General features: G+C 37.9%; 1 protein-coding gene across 3 annotated transcripts in view; it reads right to left on the bottom strand.

The window, feature by feature from the left end:
- Positions 1-23,691, bottom strand: part of GALC (galactosylceramidase) — a 57,681-nt gene extending 33,990 nt beyond the window's left edge. Inside the window, exons 1-7 of one of the 3 annotated variants that reach the window (XM_025391549.1) lie at positions 22,948-23,691; positions 18,348-18,416; positions 18,038-18,101; positions 16,368-16,481; positions 14,238-14,377; positions 12,043-12,081; positions 6,179-6,309 (exon numbers count right to left, since the gene is read on the bottom strand). In XM_025391549.1, coding sequence (XP_025247334.1) covers positions 6,179-6,309; positions 12,043-12,081; positions 14,238-14,377; positions 16,368-16,481; positions 18,038-18,101; positions 18,348-18,416; positions 22,948-23,142 — 752 coding nt within the window. In that variant the 5' untranslated portion in view covers positions 23,143-23,691. Of the gene's footprint in view, positions 1-6,178; positions 6,310-12,042; positions 12,082-14,237; positions 14,378-16,367; positions 16,482-18,037; positions 18,102-18,347; positions 18,417-22,299; positions 22,865-22,947 lie in introns of those variants that run through there. The other 2 variants (XM_025391552.1, XM_025391550.1) reach the window with 2 other exon arrangements.
- Positions 23,692-24,966: the final 1,275 nt, after the last annotated feature.

A 24,966-nucleotide genomic window follows, 5' to 3' on the forward strand; every position in this document is an offset into this window, starting at 1 on the left:
AGATTTACTCTTCTATCCCACAACTTCATTCTGTCTCCATGAAATTCAGCTTTGTTACCTCAGCCAAATGTTAATTTTTAATACCCCATCTAGTTGTCATCCAGTTGTCTAGTTGCCAAATGCATGTTTGGTGTATTTGGTTAAAATATATTTCTATATTAAAGAAAACCCTGGAAAGTAATATGCTAGCATGTTACCAATAAGCAGTAGATGTTAGGATTATGAGTATATTCTATCTTAATACTTTTCTACATTTTCCAAAGTCTCTATAATGAGCATATTATATTTATAAAATGAAAAAGTAACTTTACTGAAGTTATAGGAATAGGGGGTATATCCTTCATTCAGAAAATGAAACTGTTACTACATTCAAAACCCAAATGATTTATTACATGATCTGAGCAAAGAAAGGCAGAACTAATACTAAAATCTGGGTCTTTCTCTACGTATATATTTATTCCTAGTGCAACAAAATGTGAAGGCTCTTTAAGAATATAAATTTTTAATGTACATAAGCAGGCAAACATTCTCTATCATTTCACAGCATTATTTTTCAAACTTCAATTACAGACAAAATTAACATAATTGAAAGTGAACCAACTTCATAGTTTATCCTAACAGAGGAACATATTTGTACTTTAAAAAATTAGAATTTTTGGCCAAGGCAGAACATGACAGCAGCCCAGTTTCTGAAGCTCCTCAGTACTCCTCCTGAAACCAAACAGACCAACCAGATAAGGGAAAGGAAAAACAGATAACACTGCCATCAAACCAGGTGATAGAGACTCTCCCCAGGAGCCTCACAGCATCAGAAATGGCCCAGGATCAGCAGATGGTATATGGAAACTGGAAGTGAAAGGGGACTGGCTGGCACTCACACAAAAGGAGTAGACCCTATCCTAAGTGGGAGAATAGAAGACCGACTCAGGAAGATGGGAACATCTTCACAGGCTTGAAGTTAGGGGAGAATGCTCAAAACCGTGAATTCAATAGGAGATCAAACCCAATACCATAAGAGTTCAAACTAGATTTCTCCAGTAGAAATATAATATGAACCACACATACATTATAATTTTAAATTGTCTAGCAGCCACATTAAAAACCAGCAAAGGTCTTTACCACAATAAAACACATAAATGAAAAAAATTTAATTTAATTTACAAAGCAGAAAAACATGGAGAACATAATTTTAATGATATATTTCACCCAATATACCCAAAATATTATCATGTAACATGTAATCAGTGTAAAACAATTGTAAATAATATTTTTATATTCAATTTTCAAAACCCAGTGTGTATTTTATACTTATAACACACCTAAACTCAAACTAGCCACATTTCAAGTGCTTCCTAAACATATGTGTCTAGTGGCTACTGTATTGAACAACACAGGTTTAAGCAATAACAATTTCAGGAGAAGGTAGCAAATAATCAGGAATGACAGAGCTTCAACATGAAAATAAGCTGTTTGAAGTAGAATCCAAGTTGAATAAGACAGGAACACTTCGTGTAAAGGAGAACAACTTTCAGTCAGTAAGAATGGGGCCCAGCAGAAACAGACTCTAGAAAGTACCGTAACTGTAAAACAAAAATCTTCAGATATAGCACAGGCCAAGCACAACATGAATGAGGCAGGAAGGAATAGTCTTCCTGTGAAGATGTGAGCCAAGAAATATCTCCTGAACAAAATTCCAACAGCCAAAAATTGGAAACAGTCTAAATGACCATTAAAAAATAATACACAGATAAGTTGTGGTATACTACACTTAGCATCCAACAGTTGGATGCTAAACAATAAATATGAACTACCTCTATATATAACAACATGCATTCATCTCATTTATATAATATTGACTGAAATAACAGCTACTATAAGATGCCATTTAAATAAGGTTTTTAAACCAGCAAAATTAGTCCATGGTGTTAGAGGTCAGATTAGTAGTTACCTTTAAGGCAAAAACAGAGGTTAATGATTAGAAAGATTTCCAAGGAAAAATCTTTCCAAGAGGAGATATCAATAACCAAGCTTCTTGGGCACTGATAATTTTCTGGGTAGTGGTTACATAGGTACGTTCGCTTTATGATAATTCATTAAGCTATAATCCGATGATTTTTGTACTTTTATATATGTATGTTTGTATGCTATACTTCAATTAAAAATTTTTTAAAGATGAATTTTTAGTTATATAGGAAATTAAAATGAGAGAATTATAGAAGAATTATTTTAAAAATCACATTTTAGAAATGAAGGCTAAACTAGAAGGAACATTAGACAGAACAGACACTGTGGAAAACACAGTAAGGAATACAGAATAGTAAGGATAAAATAATAGAAAACGTAAATAAAGAGGTAGAGAAAAATTCAGAGAAATACAAAATAAAGGCTACGCAAATAAGAGCAAGATGTATAACTGGGACATCAAAAAAGAAAACCAAAGTAATGGAGTGGAATAATGATTTAGCTTATAACTTAAGTAAACCTTACTAAGAAAATACTTAAATATAGACATTAAGAGATGCATATACTATATATCTGGAAATGGTAAGGTGTATACAACAACTAAACTTTAAAGATGAATAAAAATATTCTTTGGGCATAAAGGAATTGTGTCAAGTTACTTATAAGGAAAAGGAAATATCTCTGGAGTCGAAATTCTCAATAGCAACATTTTATGTAAATAACCAATGGAGCAAATTTTATGATACTCAAGGATTAAAAAAGGATTATATCCAGTCAAACTGTCCTTCAGGTATAAAGGTCATAGATAAACATCAATAAACATCTAAACACATCAAGAAATATTGTTTCCATTAGCACTTTCTGAGACATTTAATAGATAATTACACTTCTGACATCCAAGAAACTGAGGGAGAAACTTCGGCAAAAGACTTGAAGGTGAGCATTTAATATGTTTAATGGTAGAGCTAGATTAAAAGAAATAGTAATTAAATTATATATAAATATTACACACTTGGCTAAAGTACAACTAATATAGCTACATGAAATAGGACAAGAGGGAAAGAAGGTGAAATGTAAACTAAGTTTGCAGATTATCTGGGAGTAAACAGTTAAAACTTGTAGCTGTCAAATCAATATAGTAGAAGCTTAAGTTCATGTAAGTTCATTTAAGAGTACAAAAATTAAAAGTAAGATAATTCTAGTAATTAAAATTCCATGGTAGGGGAGAAAAGGGGAGGAAGAAGTTATCAAATAATTGTAGTATTGCTTATAGTAAACCAATGGACAATAACTAAATGAAGAGGAAACCACGAGTATTAGTATGAAGCAGTTCCTCAATCTCAGCACTATTAATATTTTGGGCTGGATCATTTTGTGTTATGGGAAAACTATCCAGTGTACTAAAGGATATTTAGAAACATTCGTGGCCTCCATCCATCGGATTCCAGTGGCATCACCCTACCTATTTGTGGCAATTAAAAATATTTCCAGGCATTGCCAAATGTCCCCCGGGAGGCAAAATTATTCTCAGTTGAAAATACTTGTATAAATCAGTATAAATATAATTGATAGAACAAAAAACAAAACTTGCTAAATAACAAAAGAAACACCTCCTTAAATAAGTGCAAAGTAAACAAATCATATAGCAGAATAGCTTGTATTAGTACATGGATAGTATAAATTATTCAATAACAAGAGACAATGTAATAGCATAGAAAACACAAACATCAGTTATATTTAAAAATGAGTTTAACTCATTGATTAAAATATAAAGATTTTCAGAGGAGCTTTAAAAAAGCAAAATCGAACTCTATGCTATTTGCAAGCAATGCACATAAAAGAAAATGGCCTTGAAAGGTAAAGAATAAAAGGGCAAAAATATATTAGGCAAATCCTAATGAAAAGAAAGCAGGGATCTCTTAATCACACAGAAAGCAGAATTCAGGCCAAGAAGCTTTAAACGAGACAAAGAATGGCATTTTCTAATGATAAGAAATAAATCATAATGAAGATAAAACATTCATCAGTATTTATGTACCAAATAACAAAGCAGAAGCTTCCACACAGCAAAAACTGCCTAAGATTGAAAGGAGAAACAGACCTAACACAAGGAAACAAACACACCTGGTAGCCCTGAACAGTTCAAGTGGACGAAATAGTTAAGATCCAAACACCTGAACAATATAATCAAAAAGGCAGATGTTATAAACTCAATTCTGTATCCTAATAAAGAATACATCTTAATAAGTCAAAATATGCTCTTGAGATAGTCAAGAAAAATGCGAAGGTTTTTTTCAGATTTTTAAAAATAAGCTCCTGAGAAATTTCCCCCAAAATTGTAAATAATACATTTGGTATTAAATGGCCACAATGCAATAAAATTAGAAATTAATGATAAAACAGCCCTACGAGATAAAACTAAGGCAGTACTCAGAGGAAAATTCATTACATTAAAATACCTATATCAATAAAAAATGAAGTACATATCCAAGTCCTTCATGAAGATACAGTAAAACCCATACTTTCATTTAATATTAAGAAAATACGGCCGGGCGCGGTGGCTCACGCCTGTAATCCCAGCACTTTGGGAGGCCGAGGTGGGTGGATCACAAGGTCAGGAGATCGAGACCATCCTGGCTAACACGGTGAAACCCTGTCTCTACTAAAAATGCAAAAAATTAGCCGGGCATGGCGGCAGGCACCTGTAGTCCCAGCTACTTGGGAGGCTGAGGCAGGAGAATGGCGTGAACCCTGGAGGCGGAGCTTGCAGTGAGCCGAGATCACGCCACTGCACTCCAGCCTGGGCGACAGAGTGAGACTCCGTCTCAAAAAAAAAAAATTAAGAAAATACATTTAGATGAACACAACTGTGTTTTCCTTCAAGACTTCAACTATTTATGAAAGCTTTAACAACAGCAAAACTTTAATTTTAATTTCAATGTATAAAATGTTTAAATATAATGAAGAAATTTTATCTTGCAAAAAAAAATTAAGCCTAAATCTAACCTAATCACACCTTCACCAATTTCAAAAACCATTGAAAAAGGAGAGATGAGCAAGTTATTAAACTGTAGGGGTGAAATCAGTAAAATCCAGACTGACACAAAGTTTATAAGACAAACAGCCCTATTCTTCAACATATTAAAAAGAAAGAAGAGCAAGAACCTAAAGATTAGAACAGATTTAAATATCAACCAATCACAAGGTATGAATTTTAAATGGATCCAGATTCAATCAAATAAAACTATAAAATAATAATAATGGATATTTAATATAAAAAACTATTACATTTTAGGTATAATAATGGTATTGTTTATGGTAAGTAGAAAAATAATCCTTATCTTTGGAGACACACAGTAATATTTTTATGGAAGAAATAATGTCTGGGATTTCTTTCAAAGTAATGTGGGCAGGAAGGGAAGAGGAGTAGATAGATGCATGGATGAAGAATTGGCCATGGGTTCACAGTTCAGGAGGCTGAGTGGTAAGAACAAAGATATTTACTGTATCATTCTGCCTATTTTTGTGGACATTCAAAATTCTTCATTAAAAAAATAAAGCACATGGAGAGATCAATCAGTGTTCACACTGGATAAAGAACAAATTCTACACACATACATACACACACACACACACACACACACACATATTCTATTTTTCAAATGTTTATATCCTGTGGCACAGTAGGAAAAACGTAAATTCACTTTTTTAAAAAAATGAACTCAATGAGGTCAGGGCCCAGAGGGCTAAAAGGCAGAAATGGAATAAGGAGTAGGGGTCAAAACTATACTACTAAGGAGGCATGACAAAAGTTACCGTCAGTGACCATAATGAACCACTTACAAAAGTGTTCATGCAAGAACTTCCAGCCACAGAATATCTGAGAGTTAGAAACTAATTTCACGACTTTGCCTTTATAATTTCTAAAATTAAATACAGGTATTACTCTGCCCCTTAATCTAAAACAAAGCTCTGTTTTATGATCCCAAACATCAGTATGTTTTTTAAAAGTTATCAATACATGTTTGTCACAGAAAGATCCTAAAATACATTTAAAAGAGAAAGTAATGAACCATGAGCCATGCACGCTTCAGATAAGTAAATACAGGACAGCTACCTTCTGAGAATGTAATCAAAAGGGGAGAAGGCAAGAAACAGTTAATACACAGAGCAAGCAATCAGAAACTGTTAGTTTTCCAAGTAAAACATGCCTTACCCTATAACATCAACCACCTTGAAGAGTTCGGCATCAAGTAGCATGGCTGCAGAGATGGACTCCCAGAGATTATCACTTGCTATGATTTTCACTCGCTGGAGACCTTGAGAATTCAGCATTTTTCTTAATATCTTTTGGAGTAATAAACAGAAAATATGAAAGGATACAAATGAATTTTTAGCTGTTGAATTTATGATCAAGATAGATAAAGTATCTTTACAAATCAGCATTCTGGATAATAGCTTTTTTGTTGTTGTTTTTGTTTTTCTCAGACAGAGGCTCACTCTGTCGCCCAGGCTGGAGTAGCAGGATCTCAGCTCACTGCAACCTCTGTCTCTCAGGCTCCAATGATTCTCCTGCCTCAGCCTCCTGAGTAGCAGGGATTACAGGCACGCGCCACCACACCCAGCTAATTTTGGTATTTTTTAGCAGAGACGGAGTTTCACTATGTTGGCCAGGTTGCTCTTGAACTCCTGACCTCATGGATGATCATTTCAATACTATATTTTCTCAATAGAAATATGCCTCCTACGGAAAATAAAAGCATTATCATTAAGATAACCTACTTCACTAGGAATGTAAAAAGAAAAAAAACACAAGGGGTAAAACGTTTTAGAGGATTCTCACTTTAACTTTAAAATTACATTTAACCATAGAAATATGTGGGGGAAAAGAAACAAAAATAATCAAGTAGTACTACCCTGAAATAACCACTATTATTTTGCTATGCATTCTTCCAGGAAGTTTCCTATGCAGACACAATAATAAAATGGGTAACATATTAATCATACCATTCGGCAAAATGCTTTAACTTATCATTTTAAGTATTTTCCAACGTCTTCAAATATTCTGCATTATTAAACAGGAGAGAACATAAAATTTACCTGTAGGACTGTCCAGCCACAAAATTAAAAGTAACAAGATAAATTCTAATGGGAAATAAATCAAACAAACAGCACCTATTTTAGTACTCAATACTTGGTCCCCATGAAGACTCTAAAAGAAGTATGAGATGGAGTTCTCACCCTTAGGTGGCAAACACACTCAACAGGACACCAACACTAACAGGACATACTAGAAAATCAAAGGGAAAGTAACATACCAAAACGTATGGATTGCCTACATGTAAATCAAGAGCAGAGAAAAGGAGACATCATTTTACTCAGGATCAGGAAGATCAGATTTCATACCATAAAGCAGTTCTTGATGAATGGATACAAATAAACCCACCACTATACCCCCAAGGACTCGGAAATCTCTGGCACATAGCAGCAGATGCCCAATACTACTGGCTGAAGAAATTAAGAAAGAACAAAGAATTTCACAAGCTCTCTCTTCACATTCCAACTTCTCTGAACTAGGGGAATTTCCAATTAATGTGCTCTTTTAGGACGCAAATAATAAAAGCTCCAATTAAATCCATGGTCTACTTTTCAACAGATGGTTTCTTAAAACAGATATATTACAGGATTTTAGAAAACGTGGTGAAAATTAGAGGTGGCAATCTAATTTCATCTTTCAAACCAGATCAGCTGAGTCCTAGGACACCCTAGAAGCAGCATGAACAGATCCTTCATAGCAAACCAAGACCAACTCTCAAGATTCAGTAGGACTGAGAATCCCTATCCCTCCAGCAGGAGATCAATCCTGAATTTCATCACCCTGAAGTTCTTCCTTTTCTTTGAGATGGCGTTTCGCTCTTGTTGCCCAGGCTGGAGTATGATGGCGCGATCCTGGCTCATTGCAACCTCTGCCTCCCAGGTTCAGCAATTCTCCTGCCTCAGCCTCTTGAGTAGCTGGAATCCCAGCCAGGCACCGTGCCTGGATAATTTTGTATTTTTAGTAGAGATGGGAGTTTCTCCGTGTTGGTCAGGCTGGTCTCGAACTCCCGACCCCAGGTGATCTGCCCGCCTTGGCCCCCTAAAGTGCTGGCATTACAGGCGTGAGCCACTAAGCCCGGCCTCTTTCTTCTTACAGAGAAGAGGAAGAGCAACTTAGTCAAATTTGCATTTTTCACTATGGATGGATCTAGTCTTTCTAGTCCTAGTCCTAGAAAATCCCAGTAAGACTGCTTACTTTTTTATACAGTGTATTTGAATAACATTCCAAAATTTGCAAGTCTTATGCTATGATTTCTAAATAAGTTTCCATCCCAAAGTCATTATGAATAGCAGCATTCTTTTGAGCAGTTTTATCTAACATATTTTCAGATTATGTTTTTGTTTTGGAACTTTCTCCTCCAGAAAAAGCTTAAATAGAAGCTCTATAAGATAAATGGAAAGGAACTTGTTCTGGTTGAACTGAATGAAGGTCCAAAGACCCATACTTCCATTTCCATCCACTATCCTCAGATCCTAGATGAGATTTTCCAGACACAACTTAGAAAACTTAAGAACACCACTGAAAACCACGATAAATCATAAATATCAGTAGCAAAAAAAAAAAAACTGTAAAGAAACAATACCCTTGTCATCTTTATATAAATTCCTCCTTTGTATTATATTTATTTCTGCTATTAAAAACAAATGGGTGGAGCTTGCAGTGAGCCCAGATCACGCCACCGCACTCCAGTCTGGGTGACTGAGCAAGCCTCCATCTCAAAAAAAAAAAAAAAAAAAAAAAAATCTTTATTCTTTCCAAGGGTCATCTTATTATCCCAAAAAGAATGTATATTCATTAAAATTATCCAATCTGAGCACCTACATTCATCTGTCATTATTGAACTCTTTGTGATAGGCATTTCTTTTTTTTTTAGACAGAGTCTCACTCTTTTTGCCCTGGCTGGAGTGCAATGGCGCGACCTCGGCTCACTGAAACCTCTGCCTCCCAGCTTCAAGCGATTTTTCTGCCTCAGCCTCCCAAGTAGCTGGGATTACAAGCATCTGCCACCACGCCTGGCTAATGTTTTTGAATTTTTAGTGGAGACAGGGTTTCACCACTATGTTGGTCAGGCTGGTCTCAAACTCCTGACCTCAGGTGATTCAGCCGCTTCAGCCTCCCAAAGTGCTGGGATTACAGGCGTGAGCCACTGTACCTGGCCTGCGATGGGCATTTCAACAAACGGAACACAGATCCCAATAAAATCTTGCTGGAAAAAAATGGCAAACACAAAGTAAAAAGTTTTTGTATCCTGAGAGATTTTACTGCAGGAAAACTAAAGGTTCAGAGAAAAGGAAATGAAGTCTGAACTGTCTGAAACACTGAAAATGTGTCTTAGAGCAACAATTAGTCTTTCAAACCAGGTTAGTTGAATTAGAATGCACTGGAGTCAGCAACAGATTCTTAATAGTAAAAAAGTTAAAATAAAATAAAATATAGCCCTGGCTTATTTCACTAGTTTAAAAGAAAATGGAAACTAATACTTTTAATGCTTCCTTCAAATGAACACAAGAGAGACACATGTATAATCACAAGAAAATAAAACATAAGCTTTGAAATGTCAAATTTGGGTATTTAAAAAGTTCATCACCTTTCACTATGAAGATACTGTAGCAATGCCATCCACCTGATGACAGAGTTATCCACTATACATGCACCAACCTGGCTTCTGCTCTGTCCACTTACTGCTCTTATCAGACCTGTGCTCATAGCAGACATGACTTTCCACTTACAATCCCTGTGCTCCAATCTTATTAATAGCTCCACTGCCCCACCTCCCCAACCCATTCTGCTCCCACCAGCACACTCTCACCAGCATACTTCAGCCTGGAATTGACCTTGAGTTACCTAGTTCTGGCTGCAATAGATCTTCTCAATCTATGCCCTCTCCATCCCTACAACTACAGATTAATTAAAATATGCCATTACTGGCTGGGTGCGGTGGCTCATGCCTGTAATCCCACCGCTTTGGGAGGCTGAGGCAGGTGGATCACAAGGTCAGGAATTCAAGACCAGCCTGGCCAAGATGGTGAATTCCCATCTCTACTAAAAATACAAAAAAAAATTAGCCGGGCGTGGTGCCAGGTGCCTGTAATCCCAGCTACTCAGCAGACTGAGGCAGAGAATTGCTTGAACCCGGGATGCAGAAGTTGCAGTGAGCCAAGATGGCGCCACTGCACTCCAGCCTGGGTGACAGAGCGAGACTCCGTCTCAAAAAAAAAAGCCATTATTCCAGTGAATACTTCAGCTTACTGATGGAGGTCAGTGCCCCCACTCTTCCTCCGTTGTTTAAACCATCTTTCATGACTTGTTTTTCTCCCATATCCCTTTACCTCTCAATCTTCAGTTCTTTACACATGCTATGCCCCTCCTTAGCAACGTGGAGAGTTCCCATCCATCCCTTCTTGAACATTCAAATTACACATCACCTCCTCTAAAAGACTTCCCAATCAACCCAGGTAGAGTTGTCATCTCCTCTGTGTCTTCTAAGACCTGTAGGTGTATATCTGACTCTATACCACCCTCCCCAATACAAAAAATCCTTTTGGGCAGAAAATCACATTCTCTATCCTTATATTACAACCGTATGCACAATGCCTGACAAACTAGTGTTGAGCAAATAAATGCTCTATGATTAACTGAACGAAGATATGAAAGAAATGTATTGAACCTTATCTACTTAAGAACATAAAACACCCAATGTAAAGAAATTTTTTCCTATAAACACGCATGTGCAAGTATCTTTTTTGTATAATGACTTCTTTTCCTCTGGGTAGATACCCAGTAGCAGGATTGATAGATTTGTGAAAATTTGGAACTAGCCCCAAATGCCCATCAATCAATGAGTGGATAAAGAAACTGCAGTATATGTATACAATGGAATACTACTGGGTCACAAAAAGCAATGCATTAATGGCATCTGCAGCAAGATGGATGGGATTGGAGACTATTATTCTAAGAGAAGCAACTCAGGAATGGAAAACCAAACATCGTATGTTCTCACTCATAAGTGGGAGCTAAGTTATGAGGATGCAAAGGCATAAGAATGATAAAATGAACTTTAAGGACTCAGGGGTAAAGGATGGGAAGGAGATGAGGGATAAAAGACTACAAATTTGGTTCAGTGTGTACTGCTCCAGGGATGGGTGCACCAAAATCTCAAAAATAACCACTAAGGAACTTACTCATGTAACCAAATACCACCTATTCTCCAAAGACCTATGGAAATAAAAACAAAATTTTTTTAATATAAAAAATTTTAAAAACCTGAAATTAAATATTGCCCGAAAATTATATTTCTTGGAGAAAAGATATATAAAACAAGACAAAAGGAAGTGAAAAGTAAACCAGAGAATAGCTCCACCTGAAAAGTAAAACTGCCATTTTTTCCCAATGGCAGAAGTTATTATGCTGTTTTTCCTTTCCTGGAAAATAACAATTATAGTAGTTACCTCATAGGTAAGGATGTGAGAATTAAATGGAGATAAATAGTTAGGAAGAGTTCCCCAAAAATAACACAATTGGCAGATGTTATTGCCACCTCTTTGCTAATCACAAAAAGAAACATGTACCATAACACACTCCAATAGAAAACAAGAATTAGAATATATGCCATAAATTTTGATAAAAGACAAAGAAAAAACAGGTACATTTCTTGAAGTCCTAAAAGTCTAAAATGATATAATTGTTTCACAAAATTTATCAGAATTCCAAAACTAATGAGTTTTAAAACAAAAAAATTCAACACAATTCTTTAGACAAAGGTAATTAAGGACTCACAAAGAATTACACATGCTTTAATATCAGGAATATAAACATTGTTAAGATTTTGCTTGAATTTTATGTCACAACCAGCAAAATAAATAACTGTAGTATAAAAAATATGGTGTTTCCAACACAAATTTCCTACTAATTTCTGTGTTTGGAACTACAAGGAATTATTCACTAAAAAGTTAGAGACAGAAAGATACTAAAGTTGTACACACCTTAATATAATTGGCATTATATGACCTCTCATTCCAAATCTGCAAAACAAAAAGTCAAAAAAGTATGAAATGAAAGTTATGAAATGTCAGAAAGTAGATTATCATTAAGATACCATTTCTGTCATCATCTTTCATATTATCTGATAAGCCATTTTTTTAACTTTATGGGATATCCTGCCATAGAATTTACAGATACTTGTAAGATAGCATAACTTTTTTAAAATTAAAATATTATTTTTAAGAACCTTAAAATATTTCGTGGGTATTTTTCAAAAAGTAATTTATTCCAAAGATTTTCAACAATGGAATATTCATTAATTCATTTAACACATGTTGACAGTGCAATGTGTGCCAGAGACTATACTAGGCATTGGCGAACTAATAGATAAGGAGACTGTTACACCAATTATGACAAGATCCCTATAGGCACACCTGAAAGCCAAGTATTAATATGTATACTGTATAGAAGGCATATTTTTAAGCATACACAGAGAATCACAGTAATACACTAGTCACAAAAGCAAACTCTGAATGAGGATGGATAAAAGGAACATATATACATCTATTAGGTTTAGAGTCATGAAGCCTGGGGTTTTAGAATTGAAAGAACTTCTGTAACTCCACAGTTGAGAAAACTGTTAATAACAAGAGATGATTCTAGAATCCAGGTGCAGGTCTTTTTACTCCAACAATACAGGAAAGAGTTTATCAATGAAGCTCCTCACCATAGCATGTGTTATCATGAGTCTAAACAAGATGTGAATCACCCATTACTTGTGATTGTACCATAAGAGAAAGCTATTAGACCAAACCTACATTTAGTCTCACTATGGGTTATAAATGTCCTGACATTTAAGAAAGTTCTCTGGCCAGGTGTGGTTGCTCATTCCTGTAATCCCAGCACTTTGGGAGGCTGAGGTGGGCGGATCACGAGGTCAGGAGTTTGAGACCAGCCTGGCCAACACAGTGAAACCCCGTCTCTAATAAAAAGAAAAGAAAAATAGCTCGGCATAGTGGCAGGTGCCTGTAATCCCAACTACTTGAGGCAGGAGAATCACTTGAACCCAGGAGGCAGAGGTTGCAGCCAGCCGAGATCACAACACTGCACTCCAGTCCGGGCGACATTGCCAAAAAAAAAAAAAAAAAAAGAGGAAAGTTCTCAAATATAAACTAATTTTCAGTCATAATTTGGAAAAGGATAGCAAAAACTAATATATTCTTTCTTCTGACTTCCTCCAGCCCTTGGCTCATCCTCATGCCCTTGGCTCATCCTCATGCCCTGTATCACCATGTAGTATCGCAGTTAATATGTTCCAGTGTCTACTTCTCTTACGGAATACAAGAGCTTATTAATCTTAGTAGCCCTAAAATAGGGCTCAATAATTGTTTGCTGATAATCTAAGTCATGGTTGCATGAAAATGTTTAAGTATTAGTTTTAACTGATGGTATATTAATAAGCAACTGATTATGGAGACCCAGTATGTGTATGTTAAGGCTCTGTGGGGTATGATGCAGCCTAAGGCATGCCTCCACCCAGCCAACAGACAAGCTGGAGATGATATCATTTTCCATACTTTTTAAATCCTTAAAAGGTGTTAAGGTGTTAAGTAACAGTTTGTGACAGGTGGACACAGATTTCAGCCAGCCTGCCAAATCTGGCCCATCATCTGTAATTTTACAACTTGAGAGCTAAAAGTGCTTTTAGTTTTAAATAGTTACATTTTAAATGGCTATATATTTACCTCAAGATCCTCAATATTGCCTTTTGGCCCACAAACCCAAAACTATCTATGCTCTGGCCCTTTAATAAAAAGTTTGCCAATCTTTGGCTTAAGACAACAATAGAATAAGACTAACCCATAAGCTGTCTAGGAAACACAACATTGTTGTAGGAACCAGAGAAAGCAAGGAAAGCTTTGAAGGAGAATTTGAGTTGGGTTGATACAAAAAAAAAACCAGCTCAGAGGAAGAAGGTATACACTTAGCACAGTTTTCAAAAGCAGTGACATTGGGATGGGCAAAGGGGAGCAATTAAAGGTCACATGTACTTAGCTTGTGTTATTATCAGATACCAGTAGAACAAATTAGTCTCATGACATAAAATAGTTAGTCAAAAAGTACCTTAGAACCAAATTATATTTTAAATTACAAATAAATGTCCAAAACTGAATCATATTTTAAATGTATTACTAACTCCAATATAATCAATGTCCAAATCATGATAACGCTTGGCACCCACAATCCAGGTCACGACATAATAGGCAGTCAGCTGAAGATTGACATAAGGCCAGTCAAAACCTTTTCCCAGCCATCCAGGGAATGACCATGGCAACCCTGCAGAGAGAAGGGAGGAGGCAAAGGTAGAGGAGGTATAACAGTGCTGGCGCTATTGAAAATAAAACAAATTTTTTTTAAGAAAAGCATTCAACTTGCAAAACACCAACACAGATCTGACTAAAGGAAAGTTTATATACCATATAAAAATTATTGAAATCCTTTCCAATCTATAGACACTATAATTCCTTATTGATCCCTAGAGTCAGGTCCCATAATTTCAAATGTTCTTTCCAGGCAAAAGAAAAATAACAAATACAAACACCTCTATCCAAGACCCTTACCAATAGAAATAAATGTACCATATGTTTTAACTTAACATTTCCACTCACTGTTGGAATGTTCAATATTCAACTTCTGTTCTTTGAGGTCAAACCAAAGAATTCTAAAAGGCTTATTCCAAACTACTCACTCCTTTGAGTTATGTATAACACAAATTTATCATTCACTTGTACATCTTCTTATAATTTAAGGGTCCTTAAAATATTAATCAGTCAGGCAATGTAATGTAGCAAAACTAGTTTGTTCTTATATCAATATAAATGACAATGAATCCATAGAGAAATATACCCTTGTTAAGTGATACACATCAAATAAGTCCATATTCTTCCAATAACCCTGATTATGTTTAAGTAAAAAAGTGAGAAGAGTACAAAAGTACATATTATAATTCTAAATTTAAATTGCTACTAATTTTAAATAAGCTCAACAGTTAAGTTCCTCAGCAATAAATATATTACCAAACTAGTTCACCACTGAAAAAAATAAAAATAAAAATGACAAAATGTTTATTTTCTAAACTCAGGAGGAGCACCCAAGTGTATTACATAAGAAATGTGACATTAAAGTAATAGAATTCTTGAAAACAATGACATGCTAAATGCAATCTGAAGGCCTACCATGTGTAAGTCTTTGTTAGGACATAGTTTTCCCTGCCATATTTTCTACATTTAAATGAGGTCTGACCTTGGAAGCAGTCTAGCGGATATTTGCTAAATTCAGTGATGCTTTTACTGCAAACAGCATTTCTGGAATCTTACAAAAGCCCATTTATAAAGAACATACTTACTCCTAATTTCTTTTAACATAGAAAATATTGCTCTTATCCTTTAATTTGATTGCTGAGAAAATTATTTTTTAAATAACTAGAAATCAGGCCTTTAGAAGGAATCATTAATTTCATTTAACTTAGTTTGAATTTAAGCCTGTTTCAAAAAATCAAATTCATTTCAAGTGATGAAAGTATCCCATCACTCTGATGTTTGAAATACTTCACAGGCTCTGTACGCATTCTCACAGAACTGTGAAATATATATAGTCCCATTGAAGCAACTAGCCAATGATCCTTCCAATAGAACCTAAGCTCCACAGGTGCAGGGATTGGGGATGTAATTGGCTTCCTGAGTCCCTAGAACAGTAACCAGCACATTATTGAAGTTCAAAAACTAACAAACAAACAAAAAACACTTTTGTATGTACCTTTTCTAAAAATGGGTTTACTACTACATGTAACATACAATTGTGTAACTAGTTAGGTGTACTACTGCATAGCATTACCCTTTTACGAATACTGATGACAGATTTGTGAATAGTATTACCCTTTTACGAATACTGATGACAGATTTTGTGAAGAAAAGTAGTTTAGCATCATAGAAATATGGAATTATGTGCTAAAACTGATTTTGCCATTTACTAACTGTCTATGACCTTAGGTCAGTGGCATAATCTTTCTAAGCCTCTACTGCTTCTTCCTGCCAAATGGAAAGAATCATGCCTTACTTCACAGGTATTATAAGGATTCAACATAATATACAAGGGCAAAGAAAGGATCACCCCTGACACTGACACATGCTTTGCTGCTGGTAGCATACTGGTAGTATTAATGACATTATGAGCACTTCCGTACTAATAGAGATTCCACCAACATGATCCAGAATTTAAAAGTTAAAGGAAAAGAGACTGAAGAAGCATTGCAAACTTCATTTCTTACCAATGAGTGTAATATTGGGATTCCTCTTCTTAGCTTCCTTCATTAACCACCACTCATATCCTCGAAAATAATTCTCATCTAGTGCATAGTGCATGTGGGAGGGCTCAGTGCCATCTGAATAGAGGAGAGCAAAAACGAAGTAATGATCCATGAATGGTACTCCCTAGGACCATCTCACTCCCCACCCCCACCCACGACACCCACTTCACAAAAGCAGTATTCCAGTTCTAATCCTGAAGTTGGGCAAATCGTAATCTTATACAACTTAAGGATGGATGAGAAAAGCACATTATTTCATCCTTTTTTCATTATCTTAAGCATTGTAAAAGTCTTAATAAAACCACAACCTTCTATTATAAGCAGTACTGAGAGAAATATTATCACCTCATATAACTAAAAATTCCCAGTATTCATTCTTCTGGGCTTTTGATCTCTCTGTGGTTTTCAAATCCCTCTAAGTTCTCATTACCTCAACTTTCAGCTTATCAGTGCTGGATATGAATCCCCGGGCTCCTAAGCCCTGTTCTGAGAACCCACACCTTTAGCCTATAATATGTCTTGATATAGGAAGAGTTTTGAGGGGAAAAAAAAAAAAGGAATAAGTATACATATCCACTCTAAGAATAACAAAATTCTATACTAACATCTGCAGTTAGTAGAGGTTACATTATCTTAGCACGGAGGAAGTTAACTGCTATTAAAGTCCTCATATATTCCCACAGTTCACAAATATCTGCCCCTGCTAAGTTGGGCCTTCTGAGAGGCCCTTGCGCATTTCTTCTTAAAGGTAAACATCAGAATTCACAAGAACTGCCTGTTTATGTATCTCTACCTCTAATTTAGCTTCAGCAAGTGATATTAGCCCATCATTGTCAATTCTGCCTAAAAGGTTTTAACAGTAAAATGCAATAGCTTGGGGAAAGTTTCTGTTATGGGGGTTTCTTTTGTTTTTGCTTTGTACTTTTTATTTCAACATAAACACTAATACCACCACATAGACATATCTGTTCAACAAAGAATTACTTCCAAATCACTAGCAGGAATACAAGTATGCAGGAGATACACTAGAGTTCATTATAATGGAATCTGATCTATAAACAATAAGCTGTATCTAATCATAGAGAGAATTTTTTTCTTCTTCCTGAAAAACAAAAGGCCTATAAACTGCCAGTTGGTAACATGGACTACACAAAGCCAATCAAAATAGTGACAATGAAGACTGAAGATTTAGTGATTAAAGTTTTGTTTTCAAAAGAAAAAAAAGCTGTATCTCTGAAACACTGGTTACATACATTTTTACCACATATTTTAAGTTAATAGCACTTTATATGCTCTACATAAAATTAAAATCTTTCTAACTTCTCAATAAAATTCAAAACTGTTCCTATGCTCTGTCCTGTATATATAGATTTTAGAAAACTGTGGATTTGTTTACTACCGATTACTTCAACTAAATAAGCAATTTAAAGTCTGAATGTTGTTTTAGCTGGACCATATTGTATATAATATTTTAAAATAATTACAGTTTCAAAATGAGGAACACTCTAATAAGCAACAATCAATCTCAAAAGTGTTGGTACTGTTTACACATATTCTGAAATCACAGTCCGTATGGTGAGGTATAGATTAAAATGCTGACGGGAGAAATCCTATCTCCCAAATTCTCCTACCTGTTGTCTGCCCATCACCACCTATTTCCACTTTTAGAATATGCAAAGAGGCACCAAAATTCGGCTGTGAAAAGAATTAACAGTATTAACATAGTGCTGTATTGTATGATGCTTCAAGACAATTACTAATTACTGCCTTAGGTTTTACAGACGCAAAAACAAAAGTAAAACTTCAAATAGCAATTTATTCCAAAAGTAATGCGCCATTTTTTCAAAAACCAGAATTTTGAGGCTAATAAATTATAGGTAAAATTCACCCTACAGTTTCTAAAATATCACAAGTATCAAGAAATAATTATTTTTTCATTACCTTAAAGAGATAATCCAATATCTGAGAACGATAGGGCTCTGGGTAATTTACTAGAAGTCGGGAGGTTGCCTAAAAAAATAAGTTTTTAAAAGTATGAATAAAAGAAATCCAATCATGAATATTGGTCTACAGTGTTCATGCACACCACCTGGTATACACATATTTAGCCTCAGGCAAGGTCAGGCTGTGGAAAAGCACCTCACAAGTTGCTTATCTGCCCTTTCTGTGCCAATCACTGGGCAAGTACGGCTGCTGTTTGTCCAACAGCTAAAAGGTTCTCTTCTTTTGGGATGAGGGTTAACTGGGAGGTAAGCTTGCTAACCTCATGATCACAAACTTATCTTGAAATTCAAGTTTTCTATCTTGAGACCAACTGGCAACAGTATCTCAGGGCTAAGATGAGAGGGATGAATGTCAGGAAATTTTTCCCCTTAACATCTTCCAGAAAAACATCACAAGCAGCAGTGCTGAAAGGAAGCACCACTTTCCCCATCCTCATAAATTCTACCTGTTACTATTAAGAATAACTAGCAATAATCTCCAGACCAGGCCGTACTAAGAAAACTTAACCCAAGAGTGGCATCAGAATGCATGGAAAGACAAGGGTGGACAGTGCGGGGACCAATAGCTGATCATGCCTGGACCATGGCATACAACTATTTGAAAAAAGAAATCACAAAACCAATAATTGACCTATAATCTATCCTTTGGCAGGCAATATAATCAAAAAATAAACAAAAAGAGGCCGTTTTTTGGCACGAAATAGTAGCACATCCTCAGGCTTGTAAACCGGACAGTCCTAGGTTCAAACTGCTGACACTTTGCCAGGTGTGTGTATGATGACAGGGACAAAATACTTCCCTTTTATGGGGTTTAACTTTCTATTTTATATTCTCACATATGCTACCACTGACATTCTGGTAGTGCCCATATCTACTTGTTCTCACACCCAAAACATCCCCAGTCCCTACCAGTGAGGCAAAGACCCATGGAGCTGCTCTCTAGTCACTCTTCTCATCTACCTCAATATATCCCAAACCAAACATAGCATTTTTGCACCTATATCTGCTCCTTTTCCTGAGCTTGCTGTCTCAGTAACGAACACTGGCCTCCACCATAAACTTGGGCCACCTTTTGTCCAAACGTCTCATGCACCCTCAATCACCAAGATATCCTTAATAGCTCTCAAATCCTTCCTCTACTCTTCAACCCCACTGACTTACCTAGGCCTTCCTCACTTATGAGAAAAGCCTAAGTGGTCTCAGGGCATCCCCTCCGCCTCTCCCTCTATTCTATCTCCCATGCTACTTACGAGAGCAACCTTCCCAAAACACAAATGTAATCGTGAAACTCTTCTGTGTAAACGTGCTAAGATCTTCCCTTCCCCAAAAGCTTTCAGGATAAAGTTCAAATTGCTCAATTTTGCACCCAAATCCCTTAATTATTCAGTTCCCAACCCTGATACTTTACCCCTTATCACTCTCACACCTTCTATCTAGGTGTATCAAACAATGTTTTCTATTCTTATGCCTGGAATGCACCCCACATCCTCTCTTGGACAACTCCAATTCACCTTTCAGCTTAAATTCCACCTCTTCAAGGAACGATGCCTTTTGACCCTGCTCACTGACTTGATGTAAGTGCCTCTCCTTTGGGCTCCTTTGGCACCAGATCCAATATTATAACACTTTGAACCCTGCATCCTCATCACTCCTTTACTTTTCTGACTCAGCTCTTAGTTCCTTAAGGACATGGACTGAATCTTATTCAAGTCCGTATCCTCATTCTTTGTTATTCAATAAACACTTATTAAAAATTTTATAGGTCTTTTGTTGCACAGGTACAGGCAACATAACAACTCCATTTGACTCTTTAAGTCAAATGGAGTTTTTATCCTGATTTCATCATTAATAAGCTATGTAATCATAGGCAAATTATTGTAAAGTGGGCTATCTTACTCATTCAGCTGTTGTAAGACTAAAATTAGATGTATGTAAAGGACTTGGCACATTACCTGGCACATAGTAAGTTCTCAATAAAGGCAAGTGTTATATATAGAAATTTTTTAAATACATATTTCTCAAAGAGCTTACAACCTAGCAGGGGCTCCAATATCAAAATAGGCAATCTTTAAATGAACACTGTATAGGCACACTAATATATCCTTGACCTAGGTAAACAATGCTTCCTGTCCTACACTATGCCATTAAAACTGTGCACTTTGTTGTCTAGGGTTTATTCTGGATTCTATGCACTCCCACATTTAACAGAGAAAGTATCGGCTTTAGGCAAACACACCAATTATGCCATTGCAAACCTATAGCCACACCTAACACAACAGCATAAGTCAAAGGCAATATAACCAAATGTTAAAATGCACCATCAAGCAGTAACAAACCATAGGATTACCAACCACACTGCCTGAATGAGGCCTGGAACTGTTTACAGGCCCAGGAAAAAAAGCCCTGGGAACATTTCATCATCCAGTGGCCTTGAAATAACTTCCTCCTCCCTAATGCCTGAAACTGGTTATTAACCAAAATCAGTAATGTGAAAGACATCATCCTAAGTACTTCAGGTCTATCCTCACGATGCTCCTACCATGTGGGTACATAACTGTATCCCAAAAACAGAAAGTGAGACAGAGAGGAGTTATAATAGATAACCTGCCAAGGTCATACAGTGAAGTGGCAGAACGCAGAATACAGTCTTGGCAATCTTCTCTTTAGTCTATATTCTTTATGTTTTGTTTGGTTTTGGTTTTCGGGTTTGGTTTTGTTTTGTTTTTTGAACGCAGTCTCACGCTGTCGCCCAGGCTGGAGTGCAATGGTGCGATCTCGGCTCACTGCAACCTCTGCCTCCCGGGTTCAAGCGATTCTCCTGCCTCAGACTCCCAAGTAGCTGGGGACTACAGGCGCATGCCACCGCGACCGGCTAATTGTTTGTATTTTTAGTAGAGACGGGTTTTCACCGTGTTAGCCAGGGTAGTCTTGATCTCCTGACCTTGTGATCCATCCCCCTCGGGCTCCCAAAGCGCTGGGATTACAGGCGTGAGCCACTGCGCCTGGCCCTACATTTTTTTTTTTTTCTTTTTTTTTTGAGACGGAGTCTCGCTCTGTCGCCCAGGCTGGAGTGCAGTGGCGCCTAGCCCTACATTCTTAACTACTTACTGTACCATACTGCTTTCCCTCTCTGACATAAAGATTAAATGACAGCATTCTAAACACTTACTGCCACAACTTGGGCTAGGGACCAAGGACTCCACAAAGAAGTTTAATGTGGTATGCAAATATAATGTTGCAAGAATTTTCATTATTTAGTGAGTTCCTACGAGGAGTAATGCACTATACAGGGATACTAATAATTGTTGTATATTCTATCAGATTAGATAGGAGTTTCCTACTCTGAATTATGAAATGATTCTTCTCACCTTAGTAATTTTAAACTGGGCTTAATAAATCTAATGGAAACAAAGACTTCCATTTTTCGGTAAGCTCTTACACTAGATTTAGTATCACAAGTAAAGCTATAAAAAAGATGGGGCCCCATTTCATGAAATATTGGCTGTTTCAGGTTTAGACCAAAAACATAAAAAGGAGAATAGTAGTAGCAAAGAATAAATGCATTAGCTCATCGACCCACAGGTTTCCCCTGAAACACACATCAGCACTGCTGCAGAGATTGCAAATTAGGGAATAAAAACATAAAATCAAAAAGGATCAGCTAACTCCAGGGGGAAAAAAATTTCCCCTAGCAGGTTATATCATGTGGTCAGACTACCGACCAGGTCATCCTAGCAGCAGGCATTCAAGCTTGTTCTGAGTTGAATGTAAGGATGCAAGCTCCATCCAACTCAATCCCAAAAACCCGAGTTCAACGTTAACATTTTCAAAAAGAATTAGCCCTAGATGTAATTTCAGGTACAAAAACCAAAAAACAAAAACCTTCTCACCCAAAGGTCGGCCACCATGAAGCCCGTGGGCCCAGAGGGAGTACCTGGTAGTTTCAGGCCGCTCGCTTATATTCCTTTTAAAGACACCTTGAGGCACCAGTCCTGCCTCCAAACAAAATCCTATTCGGCGCTCCCCTCTCTGGAGAAGCCCATTCTTACCCCGCACTAACAACTGCCCGGGACTTACGACTCCACCACCCACCAACTCCCCCAAAAGGAAGAGACACAGCCAAAGTATCCCGCTGGGGCGTTCTCTTTCGCACACGGACGCTCCCGCACTCCCTGGCCCTTTCTGGAGCGACGCTCTCCGACTGCCATCTCCGAGATGAAGACAGCCTGGGCCCCATTGCCTGGGACTAGGACCAGCCCCGGCTTCTTCACTGCTTAGACCTGTCACTTTACTCTCTGGACCTCCGGATCCTCATTCGTTCAAACCTAACTGCCTCTGTGGTTCCTGTTAAACGAGAAAGCAGCCGCCCCAGCCCCGCAGCGCACCCGCCCCAACCGCCTGCTGACGGGCACCCTAGGAGAGTGCGGCCGAAGGTGGAGCGGGTCGAAACGCACGGCAACGCCGCGGGGGTTTGTGGGGCGGGCCTCACGGGGCGGGCTCTTGTCGCCCCCCGCGTAGCCCCGCAGCTCGCCGCTCACCCCGCCGCCGCTGACCGCGCCGATGCCGTCGAACTCCCGGCCCAGCCCGTCGGAGTCGTCGAGCACGTACGCGCCGCCGGGCGCCAGCAGCGCACACAGCAGGAAGGGCACTGCGGCGCGGCCCGCCGAACCCGCGGCGGCCGTCATGGCTTTCACTCGGCGTTGCCGGGAAGCCGAGAGTAGCCACTCAGCCATTGTGTGGGTCACATGACTCCGGCGCCCAGGGAGGCGGGTCCCGTCGCCGCCACGATAGGTACGGGCAGGAGGCTGCTGACGCTGACGCTGACGCCGCCGCCGCCATTTTGAGTGCGGATCAAGGGCCACTGACGCAGCCAGCGCAGGTTTGAGGAAGGAAGCGGCGAGCTTTTTCTTACTGCTCGCCTGTTTGTGGTCAGCCGCGGGATTTCACATGTACTTCTCTTCCGACGTCACCTAGTGGAGCACTTTAACGCAGGGAAGGTGGATGTCCAAGGTCCGCCCAGGGAAGAGGGCAATGAGTGGCCCTACCATGGCTCTTCCCCAGCATCTCAGGGAGTATCTACCTTGTGCGAGGACCAGGCTTGGACCCCAGGTCCCAGTTCCATTGTTATCTTGGTGGAATCAGTTTGCTTTTGGAGCCTGAGCTTTCCCTTATATGAGATGAGGCGAGAAGAGCAGCAGTGACGGACTGAGAGAAAAGTTAATAAGCACTCAGTACATGGAATGCATTCCACAAGTGGCAAATGTTAGCTGAGAAGGTTCTCCAGTCTGGAAACTACCCCGGCATATTCAAGGCTTTTAGCCTTGAAGAAGTTAATAATATACCACCTCAAAATATGCTGCTGTGGCATATTGACTATTTTAAATTAAAGGCGCTTAAAAACAGCAGGTGCAAGATCACTCTCATGGATATTATGTGTCTTAAAAGGAGGAGATGAAATACCCATGTGAAAGATGTCTTCCCTATAAAATAGCATTCTTATCTTCAAGGACAGAAAGTTGAAGTCGAGGGAAATCTGTCCAAACAAAATTTGTTAATCCCTATCTTTCTAGTCACTTCTCTACCAAGTTAATTACTCTAGCCCAAGCCCCTTCGCCTTATGTTTCACAACTTAACTGTTTTTTGTCCATTTCACTCTATAAGCAGTTGACTGTTAACTACTGCTTTAGGTTTTGTTTTTGCTTTTGTTTTTTTAGTGAGACCCCCCCCGTGCCATTTAAAATAAACAAATTCGTGTGGTTCTCTCCTGACAGTCCATAAATATCTTAAATCGACTTAATACTAGGGCCCTGCTGGGACCCTACAGGGATGAAGGTGAAATTTTGCCTCCCCTACAATTTTATAAACTATCTTCCCCTGCAGTTGAAGTGATTCCAGACAGATAACTCTAAATTGGTAGGAAAGTCGTGAATTGCCCTGGAATTTCTGCCACATCCAGCACTGTCCTGAGATTTCTGGTTTCCTTGTTATTGAAGTAAATTAAAGAGACTCTGAAGAGCTGCAGAGAAAGATTTTCTGATCCCCACATTTCTCTTAGCAGAAGTATGGAGCTGGTTGTCATTGCCTACACAAGCCCCTGAGATACCACAATGGCAAGGAAAAGACCCAGAGACTTTAGGACCTGTGGGATTTGTCTGCAGAACCCTATTTGGAATCTGATTGTTTTGCCTCTTAACCACAAACCTAAATCTAAGTTTCAAGAACTCAATTATACTTGAAGGTCAAAACTCTGGGCAATCCAATAAATATGTACATCAGGTCCTCTGATATCCCTGAATGTACATTAGCTATGTTTGTTCTTTCTTTCTTTTTAAATTACATCTATCCTGGTTTACTAAGGACAGTCACAACTTTTGTCTGAACATAATTATTGATAATGCTCCCTTCACCCTCAGTAGTCTTCTGGCTTGGATCAGTTAAATAGTCCCCTGTGTCTGAACCACTTATTTTCTTTGGTTTCTTCTTTCCCCAGTACAACACCAATCTGAACTCTCTGCCTTCCCACTGCAACCAGTTTATGATGCAAGTCAGTAATTTTC

This window comes from Theropithecus gelada, chromosome 7b, assembly GCF_003255815.1.
Source record: "Theropithecus gelada isolate Dixy chromosome 7b, Tgel_1.0, whole genome shotgun sequence".
Taxonomy (NCBI): Eukaryota; Metazoa; Chordata; class Mammalia; order Primates; family Cercopithecidae; genus Theropithecus; species Theropithecus gelada.